General features: G+C 38.1%; 2 protein-coding genes across 2 annotated transcripts in view; both read left to right on the forward strand.

Annotated features, from left to right (window-relative positions):
- The window catches only part of LOC107089350 (ski oncogene-like), a 45,953-nt gene extending 33,435 nt beyond the window's left edge, over nucleotides 1-12,518 (forward strand). The window contains exons 2-7 of the mRNA XM_015382086.1: nucleotides 4,997-5,110; nucleotides 6,433-6,536; nucleotides 6,627-6,817; nucleotides 7,521-7,795; nucleotides 8,180-8,410; nucleotides 10,558-12,518. Of these exons, the coding sequence (XP_015237572.1) occupies nucleotides 4,997-5,110; nucleotides 6,433-6,536; nucleotides 6,627-6,817; nucleotides 7,521-7,795; nucleotides 8,180-8,410; nucleotides 10,558-10,779 (1,137 nt within the window). The 3' untranslated portion in view covers nucleotides 10,780-12,518. The remainder of the gene's footprint in view (nucleotides 1-4,996; nucleotides 5,111-6,432; nucleotides 6,537-6,626; nucleotides 6,818-7,520; nucleotides 7,796-8,179; nucleotides 8,411-10,557) is intronic.
- Nucleotides 12,519-15,273: 2,755 nt separating this feature from the next.
- LOC107089343 (1-phosphatidylinositol 4,5-bisphosphate phosphodiesterase eta-2-like) overlaps nucleotides 15,274-22,842 on the forward strand; it is a 13,327-nt gene continuing 5,758 nt past the window's right edge. Inside the window, exons 1-10 of the mRNA XM_015382080.1 lie at nucleotides 15,274-15,601; nucleotides 16,342-16,488; nucleotides 18,713-18,956; nucleotides 19,066-19,195; nucleotides 20,128-20,298; nucleotides 21,054-21,147; nucleotides 21,272-21,475; nucleotides 21,570-21,690; nucleotides 21,774-21,945; nucleotides 22,760-22,842. Coding sequence (XP_015237566.1) covers nucleotides 15,274-15,601; nucleotides 16,342-16,488; nucleotides 18,713-18,956; nucleotides 19,066-19,195; nucleotides 20,128-20,298; nucleotides 21,054-21,147; nucleotides 21,272-21,475; nucleotides 21,570-21,690; nucleotides 21,774-21,945; nucleotides 22,760-22,842 — 1,694 coding nt within the window. The remainder of the gene's footprint in view (nucleotides 15,602-16,341; nucleotides 16,489-18,712; nucleotides 18,957-19,065; nucleotides 19,196-20,127; nucleotides 20,299-21,053; nucleotides 21,148-21,271; nucleotides 21,476-21,569; nucleotides 21,691-21,773; nucleotides 21,946-22,759) is intronic.

Here is a 22,842-nt window from a genome sequence, read left to right on the forward strand (position 1 = left end):
CTACGCTCATTTTGTTTTTCTATAAAGGAGGCCACCCTAAGAGATATCCAGAAAGCAAATTGGATACTTTTTCACACATCGACATCATAAAGGGGAAAAAAATCTAAGTTTATGTTTTCTAGCATTTATGTATGACTTACAGACTTTCTTCTTACTCTTTGTAGAAACGGTGTGGAATATTCTTGGTAAAATTATTCAGCCTAGTTGTCTCAATTGACAATGTCTGATTAAGGTTTATACTTAGCTTTAGGGTTGAAATCAGGCTTATGACTGTATTTGCTGGGTATTTTGTGATTTATTTAATGTCAGAAATATGAGCAAAAGCCTTTTTCTCTAACTTTTAGTTTCACAATTCAAATCTTCTCACATTAACAGATACATTTTTTATTGTTGTATTATATCTTGCAAGGCTGTCATTTGAGAAGTGCCCATTTGACAGGTCAGATGGTTTTCTTTCTAACTTGTAAGTTGTGTGAAATTCTTTCAGCACGAGGCTGTTATTATATTGACAGCTGCAATTAATGCTAGCATTTATTGTGAATGTGAAGGGGCACACCTTTATTAGACTTGTTACAACCTGATTGTCATAAAACATTTTTTTTTTTTTACCACCATCATGTTTTGACTTTTTTTTTTCTTCCCATGAAACTTACCTTTTTATTAATCCTCTCTTTTGCTTTGGTGACAGACGTTTTTCACTCTTGAGCAATATATAAATAATGTATTCCGGTAATATAAGCCAATTGAACTTGTTTTTAAAACCTTGCAAATACTGGCCACCATTTTCAGCAAGACTTGTATTTTTTTCTAATCACGCTTTGCTTCTACTGCTCTGAGTCTCGGCTTTGATGTTTGCTGAAGCTCTGCCCCAGTCCAATGTGTTTTGTGCTGCACTGGTATCCCACACTATAGGAAAAGCCTCAAGTTGTTGTTCAGCAGGTTGGTTAAACAGCAGGATCTCCATTCAGATGTTGATGTTTGCAATGAGCCGTTTGTGTGATTATAAGCCACGTTGGCATGAAAATTGCAGAGGCCTAATGCTTGTACAGGATTGCCTTGCTGTTATATAGTACTAATTAAAAAATAATGCATGTCTGCTCTTGCCCATCTGCTATTAGACCCTGTTTAGCCTACAGGTTTGCTTTGAAAGGCTCCCTCATTACTACTCCTCAAAGAAATATCATACAATAGTGAGTTGAAAAGGGCAATGCTTGAATGGAGTCTGAAAGAGGAGGCTGTACTTGGCCTTCAAATACACATTCCTTCGGCTCAGTGCTTCCTCTGTGGTCCCCCGCTTCTGGCCCACTCCCCCCCAGCCCCCCACCCCCCTCCCACTCAAGACTCAGTTCCCACAGGGGACTCAGCCAAAGCAAACTCCTCAGAGGAAGTCTCCCTCTCCTTACAGTGTGAGGGGAAAGAGAGGGATGCATGTCCAATCCAGGCCCTGTGGGACCTGAGAGGCAGTAGGATGTGCGGGGAGGCTGTTATGGCTCCGTGGTCATGCTGTGTCTATGATGTGGTGGTGAGTAAAGCCTGTGCGGCTGCTCTCCTGTGAGGTCAGTGTCATATTTAGCCAGCAGGTCCCTTGTGGTGTCTGGGAGTGTCTGTTTTCTGGCTCTATTATGTCTACTGCTCATAGCCTTCCTGGAGCTGGAAACCTCAGGGTAGAAATAGCACCAGACGAGCAGACATCCTTTGTCAGGAAAACAGCAGTCACGTCAGTAATTACAGAGTCTGATTACAGCGGCCAAGCAGCTCTTAGAATACCACTGGCCTGGATCCAAAGGCAGGTGAGGGGTCGAGTCACCGTTGAGTGGGATGCAGTCTGGACGAGGTCTGGGTTAAAGGAGTTAACCTACAGTAGCAAAAACAAATACAAAGCTTTGTGTGTGAAAGGTGTGGTATGCTGCGACTGGTTGGACAGGTGGAGGCGAGGGGAGTGTCCTGACAAACACGCACAGCATGAAGCACTGAGCCCATAGTTGTAAATATAAAACAAATACAAAGTGGAATTTATTGCTGTTTGTTTTACTAGAGTTATTTATTAAGCAACTGTTAAAACTCTTTCCAGTTATTTTAAATTTGTTCTGTGAATCGCATTGACAGCATCATGAAGTTTAACCAGTAAAGTTGGTGTCTTAATCTGCATAAGATTCATGTAGGAAGATTTCCGACTGGAAATTATCTATATTTATCAACTGAAAGCCATCTAAGTTAGAGTAAATAAAACTGATAGTTCTGCATATCACCTTCCCTTCGATGTGATGTACAATGAATCCCAATGCAGCTCTACCCTTCATTGATCTCATGTAAGAGAACCACAATAGCTTTATGTGCTTGGGTTCCAGGGTGTGAATTAAAATGGGATAAAATAGTAAAGAGAACTTTAATGGATTCCTGAGAATCAGAAACAAACTTTTCCCACCTTGCTAGTTAATACCCAGAGAAAACAAAGGACATTTTACAATTGTTCCAAAAGAAAAAATCGATTTGATGCAAAAAACGTCAAGTTACATCCATCTAAATTATGGAGAAAAGGACAAAAGCGCTTAGTTAATACAGTGCCCACATTTCTGTTCTTGTAAAAACGTTAATTTCATTGTAAATTTGCATTTAATTCAATTTCAGACCATAAATGGAGATCATATAAGACTAGCAAAGCTCAAGTTTAATCGAAAATTAACAGTTTACTAACACTGTATTTTGTCTCAATCAAATAAATCTTTATCAATGAAACTGATATAGATCCATCCATCCTAAAAATAAAAAACAAACAAAAAAACAAACTTAATATGGTTATAAAGTAATGCTGTTTATCAGTATACTATCAACATGACGGCATTATATACACCTTTTTTTTTTGCCATCAACAAGTAACCATGACTCGACAGGCTGCAGCCACGTCCCAAATTCCTCTTTTTCCAGCCACTTTTGTTGAAATTTGAATTTTCCCATTCTCTAGCTTTCTCTCCGCCACAAGCTTCTTTTTCAAACATACAGCTTTACGCAGTTCCATGGAAACACGCTGAAGCAGTTATATCTGACGAAACTGTTTTTAGAAATCTTTTTTTTTATAATTTTAAACGCTGCGATAATCACATTTAATGAATTTTAATGCCAATTAAGGCCTTATTTAAAAAAATTATTTAATGATTTTGAATGACCTGAGGAAACCCTGGTGTAGTTTAACTAATCATATTACAAAAATCTGGCTGAGCAGCTAGCATGACTAAACAGCATTAGACTGGTTTAATAGCAGGCTGAAGTATTCATGGTAAGTTATTCAACTTGACATGCTTGAGCCAAATTCCAGATGAATTTTGACTTCCTGCTAGTTATAATGCTGCTCAGGTGGATGAAGTTCAAGCAAATAATGTTGAAAATGTATCTTTAGAACTTTAATTGGATTAATTTGTTAATGCAACTGTTTTGCAACTAGTGTGATCCATAATGACCAGGTTCCCCTTCCAAATATCCTATTAGGGATTCAAATTATTGATATAAAGATAAAAGAAAGGTAAAAATAAAATTTTAAGGTGTGCAAAGCATTCCAAACATTTGCCTTAGGCCTTATGTAATTACACCAGAGGAACTATATCAGCACATTGAGGATTTTTCTTGTTTAGAACGTCTGGCTAGGTAATTGAAAATGCTGGTTATATACAAACCAACATGCTTGACTCATTTTAATTCATTTCAACGATTGATATCTAAAGTCATTCTAAATTCCCTTTTCTTCTTTTTTTACTGTATGATACATTTTTTCTTTATTTCAGATGTGCTGCCCCAGTCCGAACTTCCCACCTCCACTATTTATCACACACATACGTGCTCCTATGAATACACACACCCTCCCACATGCACATACGTGTCTACACCCCTTTAACCACCCACCTGACCACACATCACAGCTGTACACACACACACACACACACACACACACACACAGCCGCGCATTGTGTAGAAAACTGCCTTAGACATGATGTATAACCAGCCAGGCTTCTCGCAAAACTTTCTATATTTAGGTGATTACAGGGAAGCAGCGATGAAAATTTTTCATAGACGTAAACCTGTAGGAGCGTTTTTCATTGAAGATTTCAGAGGGGAAGTAATCATTTCTCTTGAATAGCACACTGAGAAATGGGAGTGTAGGCCCTTCCTGCAGGCAGGATGTCATAGTAGTGAGTAAGAGAGCGGAGGCAGGTCTGTGCGGGCCTATGTGCCTGACTAAGTAAATATATCCTCTGTCTGACAAGTGCAGACCTGAGGGCTTTGAGTAGGTTAGCTATCCTGGAGTTTGCCACACATGTGGGAAAACTATAATTTTATGGGGGGGGGATTCAGGACTTTGCACCTAGACAGATACTTTAACTTATTTCTGGTTTTTAGAATGCCCTCAACCTGCACATGACTCTGCAGTTCCATGGACTTTGCGCTCCCATCTGCAGTCAGATTTGAGTGCAATTACTTTAATTTGTCTTCCTCCCTGTCTGCCTTTGGACTGCGGTGTCTCTGTGGTTTGTGGAGTCGATCTGCTCCACCTGACGGCGCCTCTTCTCCTTGGCAGGCAGCAGTGTAGCCCTATGCTGGCTGCCAGCCAGGCCCGCTTGAGTGTCTGCTCAGCTCAAAGACCCGCTCACACACAAGCACACAAAAAAACACACACAGATGCAGGCATGCCAAGCCCAGAGATTGAATGCTTACACAGACGCATCTTCCATCCTCTTTGCTTCACTGTGGCTCTGTAATTTGCTCCCTTTCCATGACCGTCTCTTATTTACTGTGGGAAGGAATTCTAAAACATCTCCTCATGTTCTGACAAATCTCCACACCACTCATGAATAACACCTTTTGCAGTCATAGGGCAGTGTGTTTTTTTTTTTTTTTTTTAAGTTGTGGGCTCTGGAGATATCCACTGTACTCTGTGATGTAATGTGTGCTTATCGTCGCAGCTAGGATGTCGATGATTAAATATCTACTTTCTACCTCTTTGCAGTCTCCCAGCCCGATCCCCGCCAAGAAGTCCAAATTTGACAAATTGCAGTCTCCGCCAGCTGACAAAGACAGGAAACCTGAGTGGTTACAGTCACTGTCCAAGTCTGCACACAAGGTTTGTACACTTTACAGTAAGCAGAAATGTTCATATCTCATTGAGCTTTTTTAAATTTTGTCACCTTACAACCACTTTTTTTTAGCTTTTAGGTCAAACACCAGCAGAAAGTAGGAAATAGTTGAGAAATTATCAGTTTAAAAAGTAATAAAAAGGTCCGGTATGCATTGGTATTAAACCGTTTCAATTTCATTTCAATTCAATTCAGTTTATTTATATAGTGCCAATTCACAACACAAGTCATCTCAAGGCACTTTACAGTTCACCAGATCATAAAGTCAAATTGATTCAAAGTTTTCTATCTAAGGAAATCCAGTTGATTTCATCGACTCATTGACTCAAATGCAATCCCTCACACTAAGCATGCTTGTAGCGACAGTGGAGAGGAAAAACTCCCTTTTAACAGAAAGAAACCTCCAGCAGAACCAGGCTCAGTGTGAGCGGCCATCTGCTGAGGCCGACGTTTTACATTGAATTACAATAATTTAATGCCTTCTGAGGGCGGCTAGTTAATGAATGGAGTCCACCTGTCTCAAGAGGCACAGCAAGGCAGGCTGGGAAGTTTAAAGCTATGTAGTTTTAAAACTAGAATCTAAGTTTTAGATATCTTATTCAGCCCTGTTCATTCCATGAAATAAAAGTAGTATGGCACAAGTTAAATAAAAAACAAAGAGAGACAAGAACCTGATGTTAGCTTTGGATAAGCTGCAATGAGCCACAGCTCAGCTCTTTAAATGGGGGAAAACTGTAAGCACTCCTTCTGTGGTGAAGAATGGCATTAGCAGCATCATGCTGTTGCAATGCATGTTTTTTTCTACCGTGACGGAGAAGCTGGTGCTAAAATCAGATCAGTCCTGAAAAAAAATCGGTTTTAAAAGAATTATGATTAAAGCAAAGTCAAGGTATATCCTTCAGCAGACGGGCAACAGGAAATATAAAAAGAAAACAAAAGGTAGTTCCACTAAGTTGACTCAGGAAGGTTAAGCACAAACTTAAACTACATTTTCACATGTTATTTCATTGTCTTAATTCTTCCCTCCTCTGTGTTGGTCTAATATTATCATCATAAGCTTTGTGGAGTTCATTGAAGTTGTAGCAGAATCATAACAAGCAGTGAAAAGCTTCAGCGATGTAGGTCTGTTAAGGTCGAAGATCACAAGACTAGCACTCCTTACAGTCACTGCATGGCTGTGTACGTATGACCTCTAATTATATGGCCATGTTTAAAATAGAGGGGCCTTTGAACACTTTCTCCATGGCTGATTTAATGTTCCTGTGGTAGTTCACTGGGTTTAATGGAGGTTGTTGTTTGCTCTCAACAGGATCTGAAACAGGTCCAGCTGAAACAAAGGCCCTCTGCTTTCCGCCCCTGGTCTCCAAAAGTTGTCGAAAAGGAAAAGCCGGCACCTCAAAAGGAAGCGGAGAGGTGAGCCATCTAAACAAATCAGTTTCATTATATCCAATAAGTACGGAAGGGCTTATTATTTATTTTTTCTTACACATTTATGTTCCACAGAATCTGTATAAGGACTCAGGAGACTCTGGCTAGTCCTCTTCCGCTCCATCCCAACGACAGCCACATTTTAGGATCCAAAACCATTTCCAGAAAAGAGCCGCATAACAGCAAACTACCCCATTCTCTCTCTTCTAATCAGACCGAAGACATAGAGACGGATGGAGAGATCGATGTGGACGACTGCGATGATGGTACGTTTCAACCATCGGCTGGTCCAATTTGAAAAAGCAATAAATTCAGCATTGCACAATCAGTCCACAGAGGCACTTTTTTTAGTTGCAATTGTTTTCCATGGTGAGCAAAGGACATGAATCACAGTGGAGCTGGTTGAGTGCTCTTTCAGCTTAACTGCGCCATCTAGTGTTTAACATATGAACCAAAAACAACTTAATTTGTTTTCACAAACTTAGTCTTCTTCTTAAAGGTATAGTGGAGGATCTTCTTTTTCTGGGTGGATCATCAAAATAAGTGGTCCTCCTAATTGTCAATCATTCTGATGATATGTTTACGTAAGGCCGTCCTATTTGCTCGTCCCCATTTTCACTTACCGGTGGTGAGTCTGACATATTGGACAAATTTAAATTCTTCTTTTGGAAAGTAAGCTTGTTGGAGCGATTCAAACAGCAACTTTTAAACGGAGCGTGCACGAGGAGAAATGGGATGGTGCATGCTCTCTGGCGTGATTAATAGGCGTTCTCTCTTGGGAGCGGGTACAGGGTTGTGCATTTGCATTCTTTTTGGAGAGGAGTTAAGAGGTCTTTTAAAAAATTTGCTAAAATCCTCCATTATACCTTTAAGTGTAAAAACCCAATATGAAACAGAACTATTTTTTGTTTTAGCATAGATTATTTGACTAAATTAGTATAGATAAAATAAATTGTGAAATCCTTTTAGGTCCATTTCCAGCTTCCTCCTTGACTTCACCTCAGTCGTCGTGTGTCGGAGTGTCTCAGAGCCTGTCTCCTCAGAGGCCTCCTCAGGCCCAGGATTTAACTCCATGGCAGTCTGGGACTGTTTGTCCAGAGATAGACGCCATGAGACAGATGGTATATGCAGGAATGGACACCAGAGAGGCCAGAGAAAAAGTCCTGCAGGAAATCATCCGGATGAGAGTGAAGCAGGAGGAGAAGCTGGCAGCCGCCCTGCAAGCCAAGCGCAGCCTGCAGCAGGTATCTCTTCACCTTAAAAAAGATTATATTGCACTTTAAAAAAAAGCCCTCTGTGCATTTAGCTTGTGTCCAAAAGAAATTGCAGAAAAAAATAGTTTTTCCATATAGTTCGCTGTACTGAAGAGAAATTATTTTTGTATAAATTTAGTAGAAAGTTTAAATATCTTATGGATATTCTATTGTTTAGGAGTACCAATAAAAATACTTATGTACTCATTTCTTCTTAAAGTACAATTCATTGATTTAAAAAAAATTAAATCAAATATATCATGAATCATCCAAAAGAAGATACATTAAGTTGGTTAAAGGCACATCTTTAAAACCTCTGTATGAAAGTAGATGTTAGAAAGTATAATATGGGTGATTTTTTTTGTCTTTTTCCAGGAATTGGAGTTTGTGAGGGTGGCTAAGAAAGGCCGTCTACGTGATGCCATCGAAGCCAAGCGCAACTTACGGAAAGAGATTGAGCGCCTCCGTGTGGACTGGGAGAGGAAGATGAGGGAGGCAGAGGAATCCTGTGGGCGACTGAAGAGAGAGCTGGAGAGAGAGAGACAAGTCCGAGTTTGTGACCAAGGTTGTGAAGCTGAACGTCTTCGAGTGAAGTACTCCACTCAGGTACGCTGCCCCAATTCCCTTGGAAACAGTGAGGAGAGTGATTAACAGTTCTATTTATTGACACTGTCGATTCTAAAAAAGTGCTGAAATATTACTCAGTGGTAGAATAACAAAATATGTTTGCTCTTAAAGAATTCTTCAATATTCGATAATCTAAACACCTTCTTTCTGTCGTTCATTCATTGTTTCCATCCTTCTTTCTAACTTCCTGCACCTCTTCATACCCCTTTACCCATCTTTCCCTGCTCTCCCTTTTCCTCTCTTCTTCCTTTACTTACTTCCTTATAGCTGCTACATACTCAGAGAACCGAGACATTTTCTCTGGCTCCCGCCAGCGAATTACATCATTTCGTTCTCTCAGCCCAGTCTTGGGGAGTCTCGCTGCTCGTTCTCAGCACAAAGTCTGGAAAAGAACTTTTTCCTAACTCGATGTGCTGTGATTGGGCAGGATTTAGATGGGCAAGTTTGGGAGGGAAAAGGACAGATGCCCCAAGTATCAGTCAAACTTAACACTGTGGTGGCGCAGTGGTACAGGCTTCAGTGGTCCAACGTGCCACTTCTGCTCTCTTGTAGCATTTTCGTTATGCTAGTGGGGCAGCACCCACGCACGCACCAGACTCTTTACAAAAAGCACCAGAGGACTCCGTGAGCTCTTCTATCTGCTCCCTGCTCTGTGCTAAGCTTGCTCTCTGCCCCTCCCCTATTCGTTCTTCAATGACCTTCAGTGACGTGTTATTGGGAGCTTGACTTCAAGGGCCCAGTTTTTCGTGGAGTATGAATTCCTTCAGGGAAAGCAAACTTTATGTTCTCATTCTTGAGAACATAAACAATAAGAAATGTCTCTGTTCTCATGGAGGATGTAGCAGTCTTTGATCCCTTGTGGCCTTCTCTCATTGCTTCCTTTCATGTCCTTCTTTCTATCTTTTCATCCCTTCTTCAATTCATGCCTTTTTCTTTGTTTCCTCCCTGTCTTCACCTGTCCTTTATCTTTGTATCCTACTTTCTCGCTTCTCTCTGTCCTTCATTACTTTTATTTTCCATGAATTTCTTATCCTGTAATTCTTTATTCCATGTACTCTTCCTTTCATATTTGTTGCTATCCTGCCCTTTCTGGACTTTACTGCACAGTTAAAGCTAAAACAGGTTATAAATGAAAGGAAAAAGATTCATTAATGCACAAGGAGGAAATTACTAAAATAAGCATTAATGCAAACCCACACAAAGCAATAAGTTTTTTGTAACTATCATCAATAAAAGGGTTAGTTGAAAGATAAAAGGTTAATTTGAGGACTGTTAGTTTAATGCCATCACCCATACAATCCCATTCATTGCTAATCAGTAGCATAAGTTTTGCAATACCAGGCTTTATGTTAATATGTGAAAATTATACCTAGCATCCATAATGAGCTTAAATAAAGCAAGAAATAGCTGCTTTTCATTGCTGCTGCTGTCTTAAAACTGCTGACTTTGTAACCAAACTTCTATGGCAACTCCAGTAGGTCAAAATAGTTTTTACAGCCTCCAGTTAAAAATTGGAAGAAGCAGCACAGTCTGATGCACAGATTATTATTACATCATGTTGAAAAATGCAGACTTGGCATCTTTTATGTGCATGTATCAGATTTGTTTCATTATTGCTTTAACTTATTTAAATGTTAAAATAGGCATGCACTGCAAAACGCCAAAATCATTTTTTTCTTTAAAATAAGTGCTTTTTTTCTTTAATTGAGAAGGTAATTGAAACAATCTACCCATGGAACAAGACAATTAACATTTGAAATAAGAAAAAAATATTCGCAGTCTCTTATTTCAGGTGCATAATATCAAATTATCTTATTTTAAGGGTAAAAATACTCATTCCATTGGCAGAACATCTTATTTACCTACTGAAATTAAGAATTAATGCACTTATTTTATTAGTTTTTTACTCATTTTTAGATAGTTTTTGCAAACAGCTGGACCAAAAAGCCATCTTGTTCAGAAATCTCATTTGTGTTATATCTCTCACAGTATCATAAAGCTTTTCTTTTGCATTCAGTTTGCTCTGCCACCTGAGTTTTTTTGGGGGGATTTTTCACAAGCCAATTAGATGTTGTTTTTACTTGTTATTCTAATGAACTTTGCACGTGTGTGGTTGTGTTGTGTAGATCGAGGAGTTGCACGTCCAGCTGCAGCAGGCGGAGGCAGACCGAGAGCAGCTGCGGCAGGAACTGCAGCAGGAGAGAGAAGCTCGGCAGAGCCTGGAGAGCGTGGTGAAAGACCTGCAAACCCAGCTGGCCCTGCAGGCCAGCAGCAGTCCACCTGGAGACTGCAAGAACCCAAAAAAAGACACAAAAAGCCAAACCACACAGCCCAGCAAAGGATCCTAAAGTTGTCCATGTACAAAAGAAATAAACTGAATGGAGAGACTCAACTGAATGGAGCTCCTGTTAAGAAAAAGAAAAAGTCACTTTTGTAGAGGAAATAAATCTGTCATATATATGTTATAGTATTCATCAATATTATTATAAGAATACAACAAAAATCACTACATGAACTGGAAAAGAAGCATGGGCATGGTTTAGAGTGTGAAACTATGAGAGACTTGTTCGGCGATTAAACACACATCCTTTCAGTGACGTCGGCGCCCGCCTCCTGATGCCGCCCAAGTTTTTGTTTCGGTATAAGCTATTCTGAGACATTCAAACACAGCTACACAACACTACTTGAATATAAAGGGAAGGAATAGGCTGCGTCTGGTTGAACGAGAGCAGACAATTAAGTCTTTGTGCCACAACACTTGTGTAACACAGAGGTGTCACTGCAGACCACTGAAAGCTCACCACTACTTACTTTAGGTGTCTGCTTGATTCTCCTAACCTTGGAGCATTTTAACAAATGTTTTTTGCTCAGTTCCACCAGCGAGAGAAAAACAACCCTATATAAACACATATAGCAGCTTATCTACCTTTTGTATTTGATATAAACCTGAAGTATTAGTGGTTTGGTGGGCTGTCTCCATGCTCACCATTGTTTAACTCCTAGATATTTTATGTGTTACTTTTTGTTGCTTGTTGTTGTTTTGTTTTTCACTCCCAAGCCATCCAGAGGAATAGTTTGCCCACTTTAGTTTACATACGTTGTTTTTAACCCACTCCTTAAAAAAAAGAAAATCCTACACAGCTGAAAATGGTACTTTAGATTTTTTTTTTATAATATAATTTATGATCTATAATGAATTGCTGCCTATTGAGAGAAAGCAGTCTTTTTTCTTTGTTGGGGTCTTCAGTTTTAGGGCTCTTAAATCAACAGTGGCTGTTTGTATGGAAAACATTTTTACATATATAAAAAATATGGATATCTATTTTTTTACTTTGAGAAAAGTAATTGCACTTTTTAAAGACAAAACCGAGGGTTGTGCTCCCTGTTACGATTTTTAGAATCCGAAAATAACAAACTCTGAAATTAAAAATCACCTTTTTCTCAGTATGCCGTTTGATGTAAATACAGTATTGTAAATAAGATGTTCGTTGGTATGGTATGTTTTCTGCTTGCCCCAGACTTAAGTTGATTATGCATATTATTTCTTATTACTTGAAACCAAAAAAGAAAAAAACAGAGAGACTATTTGAATTTTTAAAACTGCAACCTGATTGTTGCTGATTCCTAAAAATCTCTGCAGCAGCCGGGCGTATACCAGCCAGGTAGACCGATCCAGGAAATCTATTTGTAGTTGTGATTTTCTCACACCACAAGAACTCTAAAACCTCTAGCTTGATTTCTAGAAGATTAAATATTTTATGAATTACACATTCTATAGTTAACTTCTGACCAAAACTGACAAATATAGGATCTCATTCTCAGCACTTCCAGCTCTTAGACCGTCTGATGGTTTTTGAACCTTTTTGGTGCTCTTGTGTGTAAAAGACAAGAAACACTTTCATGTCTTATCATTACAATACCCTCACTCAGTATTTGTTGGGTACAGTGTAATAGCAGTATCCGAGTTGTTTGCTGATGCTTCTGTACTTTTTCGGGGTCTGGAATGGGGTTTTCACTGGCCTCTTGTTTCGATGTTTCTTTTTCCTTTCAGAGAACATGTATAATACCCATTAAAATTTAAACCAGTTCTACTCCGTCCAGTTTGTTGTGCTTGTTCGTTTATGTGGATGTGTCTGCATTTTTTTAGTCTTAATTTTGGTTAGAATCAAATTCAATTTTTTTTTTATTGTCTTGTTTTTAATGAACGCTTTGCTCAGCTAGAGATATATTATTGTTTGGTCATTCTTAATAATAAACAGACCTGTGCAAAGCCTAAGTCATCCCGGTCATGACAGCCATAGAAAAAAGGCTTTGAATCGGAGGCTACCAGAATAAGACTTTTTTTAAAACTGGTTCCTCCCAAAGCCAGAACACCCAAACCATAGCTGAGTAGTGTTGTTCATGTGTTCCAGTGCAGCGAGGACTGTTCAGACTCTTGCAGGGGAGAAACCAAACAATAACCACAAAAGCACATGGCAAAGCACAGCCCAACAGCACACACCTTCAACAACCAAAATGTTCAGATCTTTGACAGAGACGACGGGTGTTTCTAAACAAGGATGATGGAGGCCATCTTTGTTGAAAGAGAAAAGCCACCACTGAACTAAGGGGGAGTATTGCATTGAGAGCACACAATACAACTTAGTCCTAGAGCTCATTCCAACTAAATTACACATGCAGTCTCATCACAAAGACAAACAGCAGAATCCTGTATCAGGAAAAGTACGGGTGTGTCATTGATTTGCATCTGTTTTGGAGTATGCTTAGGAGGATGGACCTCCAGGTGTTTAGTAATATCAGCTCTCCAACTGCAGATTGCTCTATTGCAGGTCAATAGAATTGACAAAGACCTTAGGATACTTTCCAAAACATTTTCAGAAAAACTCCAAAAATCTAACATACTTTGGCCAGTTATATGCCCATACAAAAAAGACCAAACACCACTTTGAAATGATAAAATAAGGTTATATACACTAAGCATCAGTCCTGATATTGTTGAGATTTGGCCAAATTTGGTCCTGACGCTAGAAGGACCTCTTACATGAGCTGTCCTGTACGTATCCTCCAATAGTAAAATTAAACTTGTCTAAGGCAGGGTATGGAAGTTCCTTACACTGCTGGGACAGTGTCCATTGCTGATGTCATTCAGGATAACATCTTTATAAGATTATTTTGTGATTTATGAGTATATCAAACATGGATGAACTGAAAGTACTGCATATTATGGCATTTAAAATGTGCAATTACAAGAGGATATGAAAATCAGTCATGTTTATTTATACACAGCAACATTTCTGCATGGTTTTATTTTCTGAGTCGAGGCAGTTTCTTATGAGCTCTCGATCTGACTTTTACAGACAAAATAAAAAAAAGATATCTAGGGCCTTTTTTAAGCAGAAAAGACCATTCTATGTAACTTTTTTTGTACTGGTACATGCTTTTAATGAATTACCAAATAAGCAGAAATGCTCATCGTGGTCAGAGTAGATCTTGAACACATTCACCCAAACAAGTATTTGTATAGATCTCTACATTGTCTGTGTGAGAGGGAAATTCTCAGACAAAAATATTTTGTAGCATTTTCAAAATCTAAAATATTAGTTTTACATTATCTGAGACCAGTAAATGTCATTAAATGTAATTTTTTTGTTAAAGCAACATTGTTTTCTCTTAGTGTGTAGAGCTGCAGTGGCTTTAGCACTGAGATGCAATGAGGTGATCTGAAGGACGTTGTCATGGAGTTAGCTACTTTAGGATTAAATGTTTGATTTTGAGTGAATTATAAAACTACATCATTTTTATGTCTTTTGCAAACCCAACTGGAAGCTTTCAGAGAAGTTTCTCTGCTGTTATCTGGGCCAGAAGCTCAGGTGAACGTCCCTCTGATCTCTTTCGCACATGTAATTTGGGCTTACAGTTATTTGCTTTTCCATTTGGGTATGCAAAATAGGCGAGAATGTCAGAAAATGAGGTGGATGTTAAGAGTATCACAACAAAAAAACTGTTTACAGATTTACAAGCTGCAGGCTTAAGCAGCTGAGGGCTGGTCAGCTGAACTGTTTAGTCCGTTAATATCAGCTTGTTATCCTATATCTGGAACAAAATTACAAAATATGTCATTATGTTCTTTAAGAATGAGTAATACTACTAAATTGCATGTATTCTTTATATTTTTGATTTAATTTATGAATCAAAATTAGATTAAAAGTAAAAAGAACTTCACCATTGGATCATGTTATATTTCTGTGTACCTGTACCAAACATTAATGCAAAAAGAAATAATGAAGCTGTACATCATGCAATTGCCTCTAGATGGAAATCATAACTCCTAATTTAAGAAATTATACTTTCTCCTTGCTAGCAACATCATACAAACCCACCAGCAAACACATTTTGTCTTTGAATAAATAGATTTCTTAATTCTTAAATTTCAAAATTGTTCTCAGGTAAAGATAAATAAACTTGCAATCTTTGCAGTCCCAGTCTCCTTCCACAGGAGCTTACTGGCTTCATAGAAAATCCCTCCATCAAGGCAAGGCTGAAGCCTCACTATGGGATTATAGCTTGAAGAAGATTTAGTGCCTCCTACACCTACGAGTTGCGCACTTCCTCACTGAGCAAAAGTAAACAAAAAGAAGAGCCTGTGGACGACTCACTGGACTGAGAATGAACTTTTTAACATAACATCTTTGTTCTTCTATCCAGCGTGGGAAGATTGATGAGAACAGGTATGTCATATTGCTGAGAAACTGAGAAAAGCTATGCTACACAAACACTTTCCGTTGGAGGCGGTAGGAAGGTAGGTTTATTCTATATGAATGGGACAGGAGAGCAGGAACCAAATGTATGGTTCAGAGATGAACAAGCCTTCAGCAATGGCCCCACCATCTCTTGGCCAGAGTGGGAGCCCGGCACTGTCCTCTCGGTCCCCTAAGAAGACCACCTTTCCGTCTTTGGGATCTGTATCATCAGGGATGTTTTCCCCCTCACTTGCCAAACGCTCCACTCATGAAGCCAAGCACACCTCAAGCCCCGTGAACTCTCCCACCCATTCCATCATGAGCTCCCCCAAACTTTGGCAGAAAGCATCTGTCTCCAGACTCGCTGAGGAGTTTTTCTGGATTGGTGGCAGTGTGGTGGCACAACCCAAATGGAGGTTGGGTCAAATAGGTAAGCACCTTTTCATAAATAATACATCCTCTTGGCATATTTTAAGATATTTTTAAAGTTGACCCTTAAAAGGTTGTTAGCTGTACAAATAGCAGAGCAGGGAAGCAGAGAAGCAGATAATGAGCATATGGAATGCAGACAATCCTTTAGGATTAGCCTGAATGATGTGCCAGATTGAGTCACATGTATCTGAGCTTCAGATTACTAGCAAAGGTTACCTGTTCATGGCACACAAAAACAATGACCTGACCATGATCTGAATATACCACATGTAACTTACTACATGCTTGTCCTACGTACTGTAAATTTGCACAGAAAATAATCTATTTTCATATTTTGGAGCAGTCCTCGCTGAATCTGTTTAGGATGTTGATGTTGTTGTTTTATCAATAACACATAGGCAGCCAACTAAAAGAAATTTACACTATCTATAATCTTATAAACAGATGGTCAGGGATCATATTTGGAAGATATTTTTTTTTACGTATTTGATTGGTATAAAAAGAAAATCATAGCCCCATTATATTTTAGTGTAAGTACCTATAATCATTATTATTTAGATGATTTTGTATTTTATTTTGCAATTCATTAGTTTATTTAGATATCATAATGCATATGATCAACTGTCTACAGTATATTTTTGTTTTAAATAATCGTTATTTCAGTGCCTTCATGTTTAATTTCCATGCTCAGGTTTTAGAGGGACTGAAAACAATGCTTTAATGTTATTTCCTCTCTAGTGGAGAGGTGCATGTGCACCATGCAGACTGGCACTCAGATGACCAAACTGAAGGGGAAGAAGAAAGGGCTGGTCCGTTTTTTCTACCTGGATGAACACAAGTCCTGCATCCGATGGCGGCCTTCAAAAAAACACGACAAGGCCAAAAGTGAGGGTTCATTGGTTTTTTTTATCAATACAGCTCTATCAATGAGCAAATCTGATCCAAAAGCGCTGTTTTAGAAATGTGAAAGAGCTGTCAATAGCTGAACCAAAGCTTAAAATAGAAGGTTGAGGACATACATATAGATGACAAACCAGATGAAAGGGATATTATCTTTTCCAAATGCATAACCATGAAGCAAACTTTTAAAAAACAATTTAAATGTTTCTTGTCATGCATTTTTTTTTTTTTTTACTTTTTAACACAAAACTTAGCTCAGATGAATCTAATTTCCTATGTTCATCCCTGAGAATCTTAAACTTTACTCTAGCCCGCTCATGTTTACTTCTGTTAACTGAAGGTTTGTTGGGGAACATCCTTTTCTTTGTGAGGTCTCAGAGCTGATAAGGCATATCAGAGCAGAAACTGACCTCAGAAGTCAAAGGAACTGTCTGTAGACAAACTCTAACGATGCAAAAACCTGGATAAATTATCAGCACTGGACATGCTAAAAAGCATGTCCAGCAGAGATGATTTTAATCACACGCACTTCCTCTTGATCTTCCTCCCAACCAGATTAGAAAATGAAATGATGCTCAACAGGTAACCCAGTATCCAATAATAATTGAATTGGATCTAAAGTGTTCCCTTGCTGATTAGGGGAACCATCACAAAGATCAACCATTGCTATTTCTACCAATCAGGTCTTTGTTAAAGTGGCCAGTAATAGATATTGTTTTATTAAAAGGCTCATGGCAGCCAGTCTGAATATTACTAACCTGGAATTTATTGATTCTAATACATTTAGGAAACCAGTGTGTGGTCTGAGTGAACCAGCATAGAAAAGTTTGGTCTAAACTCCAAGCAACAAATCTGATTTTAAATAGACGCTGCTCATCAATTGACCATCCCTACTTTGAAGCACAGCAGGGATGGTGTTAGCCAAGGGGCAGCATTATGTTCTGGCGATCTTTTTTTTTTTTTTCTGCTGCAGGAAGTGAGCAACTAGTCCACCATGATAAGTGTAATTACTGCAGCCATATAAAACAAGATAAAAAAAAAATAAAAATTCTCCATGGTGTCTTTATGTTAGACTAAGGTGACAGTCCATCTTTCTTCACATAATAACCCACACCACATACCAAGATAACATGGAGTGGTTTCAACAGGAGTTCATCAGTGGCTAAACCCATCATGTCATGGGGGAACATGTCTGACATACCATGATACATATCTGGAAGGTCCTGTTTATTAGCACCACCCATCAGGAACATCATTTTCTTGCAGATTAGTATAGTATATATCTTATCTGATATGTCAAAATAACACTCTAATAATATCACATTATTGTATACTTATGAACATGTCTTGCCTTGATAGATTCTTTTTTTTTCTTGATTTGTGTTTACCAGCAAAATAGTAGCATGCTTAATTGTTTGGTAATAGCCCAGCCAAATTCCTGCCAAAAACTTGCAATCCTACATGATTACCAATTATTCACTGTTTGCTGTACTTTTCACACAGTCACCAGTGAGAGTGGTTGTACTTAGAAAGAAATTAATTGAGCCTTAAAAAGCAGGCAGACATTTTGCTTATTGTTGGGTGTTTCTTAATAGCAGGAAATATCATGATAACATTTAGAAGAACAGTCTGTTACAAAATGCTTAAGCCCAAAGAGGATGTTAGATTTCCAAGCAATTAGTTTCTTTTTATAATTTTCCATATAATCACTGCCTTCTTCACTTAACCTGAGTGAGGCAAAAGAATAAGAAGATAAAACAATTAACATTTGCATAACACAGCACCATGACCTTGTATTGTAGCTCATGAAAGACACAACACTAGAGCATGACTGGGCATGAGGAGGGAAATAAGAGATTATACCTAAAACAGGAACCACCAAGCCTGTAAAGACATAACCAGGAGGGTTTGAAGCTGTCTCACTAGTGTAAAAATGTGTTTACCTGTGATGCTTGAATCTTTTAGATTTTATTCATTCAAGTACAAAATATATACAAAATATTTATTGAACATTTTGTCATTTTGGTCCTGTGTGTTACTTGTTTTGTTTCTTTTTTCTTCATGATAACTATGCTTTGATATATGATAGAATCAGACTGTGATGTCAACAAGAATATAAAAGGGATCAGGTAGAGGGGTTTGTGGGTTCTCTGTTTACCTGTTTGCTCTTGGTAACTGTTTAAATGCCTAAACCTTTTCTCTGTTCCAGTATCCATTGATTCTATTCATGAGGTTTGTGAGGGGAAGAAATCGGAGATCTTCCGACGTTATGCTGAAAACCGCTTCGACCCAAACTGTTGTTTCAGTATTTACCACGGGGATCGAGTCAAGTCTCTGGACCTGGTCTCCAATAATGCAGAGGATGTGCGCACTTGGATCAACGGCCTGAAGTACCTCATGGCTGGGATCAGTGATGAAGACAGTCTAGCCCGCAGACAACGCACCCGGGATCAATATCCTTTATACAGTCTATCACATTCCTGATGGACGTACAGTTAACTATTAAAAGATGTAATCAGGTTGTATTTAGATTTTGTGATTCAGCCTTAATGGTGGTTTCACATGGCTGCAGCAGACATTCTCTGAGGCAGACAAAAATGGAGATGGTACCTTGAGCATTGGGGAGGTTCATCAGCTGCTCCATAAGCTTAATGTGAATTTACCCAAGCAGAAAGTCAAGGACATGTTTCAGGTGAGAACATTTCTGCAAGCAGCTGTAAATTGCACATAAAGACCACAGCTAGACATCTTTCTTCACTTTAACATACAGAAAAAAAGAAAAAAAGTATTAGGAGTGATTTTCTCTCTGCACAAACATTGAACAATGGCTGCACTTTATGGAATGAGAGCACAGACCTCCACAGCAAATCCATGTGGTCACCACAGGTGACCATAGATGTCAAAAGTTTTATTGTTTATTACTCAAGTAGAAGTAGAAATCCTACTGTTTAAAAACTTAAGCCTTTTACTCAAGTAAAAGTGTAAAAGTACCATTTTTAGAACTACTTAAAGTGTAAAAGTAATGTAACTAAAATTAAGGGCAGATGCTTTACTACACAATTCTGGATGATAACTTCTTTATACCTAATTTTCTTAGTTCTATAACCAATGGTAACAATGTAAAATTTAATATTGCCTCATCTTAAAAAACTATTTATTTTGGTATGTGGTGAACCACAAGTTGGTGCAGTACCAAGTCAAGTACAAAGAAATTCATTTTCTGGAGGAAACAAATGATTTTGATGGTTTTTATTTTTTTAAAATACCAACAGGCCACAATGAAAATCAACTTAAATGAAACAAAACAAGTCTATTTTTAAAATATAAGGAGTAGAAAGTAGAGATGATTGCAAAAAAATGTAAGGAGTCAAATGTTGTGTAAAAAATAATTACTCCAATAAAGTATAAATAGCCAAATTTTCTACTTAAGTAAGGTAACAAAATATTTGTACTCTGCAGATGACCTTAACTGCACTGTAATTAGTTTAGCAGCTTACTGTATTTCTTCTGATGATGACAGCTATGTACGAGCTGTATTTTAATAAAACTTTCTTTCTTTTTCAGATAAGCCTATGCAAAGAGATTTATCCCTGTGGCTAATGAAACTATTGTTACTATGTGCAGGAAGCAGACACAGATGAGATCCAGGGTTCTCTGGGCTTTGACGAATTTTGCTTCTTCTACAAGATGATTTCCACACGCAGGGACCTCTACCTGATTATGATCTCCTACAGCAATCAGAAAGAAGTACTGGATCTACACGACCTTGCGTGTTTTCTGGAAAATGAACAGAAGGTAAAACAGTAAAGTCTGACTGAGATGCCTTTAGGTTGGGACGCCCTATCAAGAAAGCTTTTGTTTAAAACTTGGCTTTATTTTCTATAGATTTGTAAAGAAAAGACATTGAATGTAGAAAAACAAATCACTCAAAGGTAATTTAAAAAAAAATAGTATGATCAATTATTTCTGTGCAGCTCACTGATCTTGACTCGTTCATTCAGTCCTAACCTGCAATGGTCGTAATAAAATTCTGGAATGCCAGCAGGGCATCCCATCTGTTGTAAATGTAATACTTTCAAGTTTACTTCAAAATCTTCTAAATGATCAGTACATTGATCAGCTACAGGATGATCTTGCTTCCTTTTTCTGTTATTGTTTTGCATTTTACAGAATCATTACTTTGTTTTAGAAAACAACATTATTGCATAATTTCTGTCCTGTTTACAATCTAATTGGCTGCTGTAAAATGTTGCTTTGCATATGACTTAAAAAAATAAAGCTTCAAGTAAAATCTATTTCATTAAAAGTTTTATTTTCTCCCTTAACCAAATGCAAACAAATCAAATGTTGGGTTCTTTACATGTTTTTGGTGCCAGATGATGTTACTTTAAAAAACAACAACAAACTGTTATGTAACAACTGCAGAGGGCACTGTGTCATCTAAGCCAAAATAATTTGGAACAAACACAAACCTATTAATACATGAAGCAAGTTTACTAATGTCAAGTTCATTGCAGAAGTGTCAACACATAATCTTTTGCTCTTTATAGATGCGTGGTCTGACCAGAGAGCATCTAGCTGACATTGTGGCTAAGTTTGAACCTTGTCCTGAGAACCTGCAGCATATGGTGCTGGGTATAGACGGTGAGTTGTTGTATCTTATCAAGCATATGATGATAAATAATTAAGTGCATTTTGCCACCTGAAAAAAAAATCATCCTATTAGCATGCAAATAAAATTAATGACAGTCCAAACGGTCCCTTCAAGGTTTCACCAACTACATGCGAAGTCCTGCAGGCGACATCTTTAATCCCGAGCACAATCAGGTGAACCAGGACATGACGCAGCCTCTCACTAATTACTTTATTGCCACGTCACACAACACCTACCTGACTGGAGACCAGCTGCTCTCTCAGTCAAGGGTGGAAATGTATGCCTATGTCCTGCAGGCAGGCTGTCGCTGTGTGGAGGGTAAGAGACTCCAAAAAGGGGAAGTCCCTGTATTTATTTTGTATTACACTGCAGAGCAGAAAACACTTTTTGTTATTTATTCCCCCTATTTTAGTGGACTGCTGGGATGGACCAGACGGAGAACCAATCATTCACCACGGCTACACTTTGACATCCAAAATTCTTTTCAAAGACGTCATTGAAACAATTAACAAATATGCCTTCACTAAGTCACCGTAAGCTCTGCTTCATCCTTATTATGCTGAAACTGTTCCTGGGTTGTTTTTAATTTCACTATGTCATGTCGGCTCTGCCCCAGGTACCCTGTTATCCTGTCCATAGAGAACCACTGCACTGTGCCCCAGCAGAAAAAGATGGCTAGATATCTAAAAGAGGTGCTGCAGGATAAACTGGATCTGACTAATGTCAGTGTGCATGAATGTAAGAAGCTGCCTTCACCTGAGGTCCTGAAAGGGAAAATCCTAGTCAAGGTACACATTATTCATCTCAATCTAAGCATAGGGGCATCCCGATCTAATATTAATATCAGAAATTGGTTCAATAACAGCCAAAAAATATATATGAGAGCATATAGAATAGAATAGAATTCAACTTTATTCTTATTGCACTGTCAAGAGTACAAAGCAACGAAATGTGGTTTGCATCTATCCAGAGTTGCTATACAGGATATAAATGTTATTACAGGTGTATGCACAAGCAAAAAGTAATAGTTAGGGACTGTAAAAAGTTGTGTATAAATATAAATATGAATATGGGAGCTACATGCACAGATTATACAGAATATAAAGGAATGTTAGGAAAAGGATTACATATGTATTAGTGGGTTTATAATACAAGATAAATAATGGCAGATAAGATTTACAGATTGTATACAGATTGTGTATACAATACTGATTGTATACACAATCTGTATACACAAGCCTCTAAAATCTCTGAAATTAGAAAGCTCATTGAAATACTTTGCTTCTATCCACTTTTGTCTAAAGTTTATGTAACTCTTTGGTGAATAAGAAATTGTTCAGTGGTTCTATTGTTTGATGTTATTAAGTGTTGTTCTCTGATAAATATCATTTTATCAGCCTTTTCATTCAATTCACACTATAAGACTAAGCAATAAAAGTATGTATGATTCAAGCTCATATATTAGTTAATATCAGAGTAGGTCAAAAGCTGCAATATCGGTATTATATTGCAAATAAAGAAATTGTATCAGGATGCTCCTGTCAAAGTGAAGTAGGGTGTATAATTAAGTATGAAAAAGAAATATAAATCCTTATTATTCAGGGGAAAAAACTTCCAGCAAACCTTGACCCTGATGTAGAGGAAGGAGATGTATCAGATGAAGACTCTGGGAATGAGGATGAGGA

This window comes from Cyprinodon variegatus, unplaced genomic scaffold (genome assembly GCF_000732505.1).
Source record: "Cyprinodon variegatus isolate N-32 unplaced genomic scaffold, C_variegatus-1.0 Scaffold248, whole genome shotgun sequence".
In the NCBI taxonomy this organism is placed as follows: domain Eukaryota; kingdom Metazoa; phylum Chordata; class Actinopteri; order Cyprinodontiformes; family Cyprinodontidae; genus Cyprinodon; species Cyprinodon variegatus.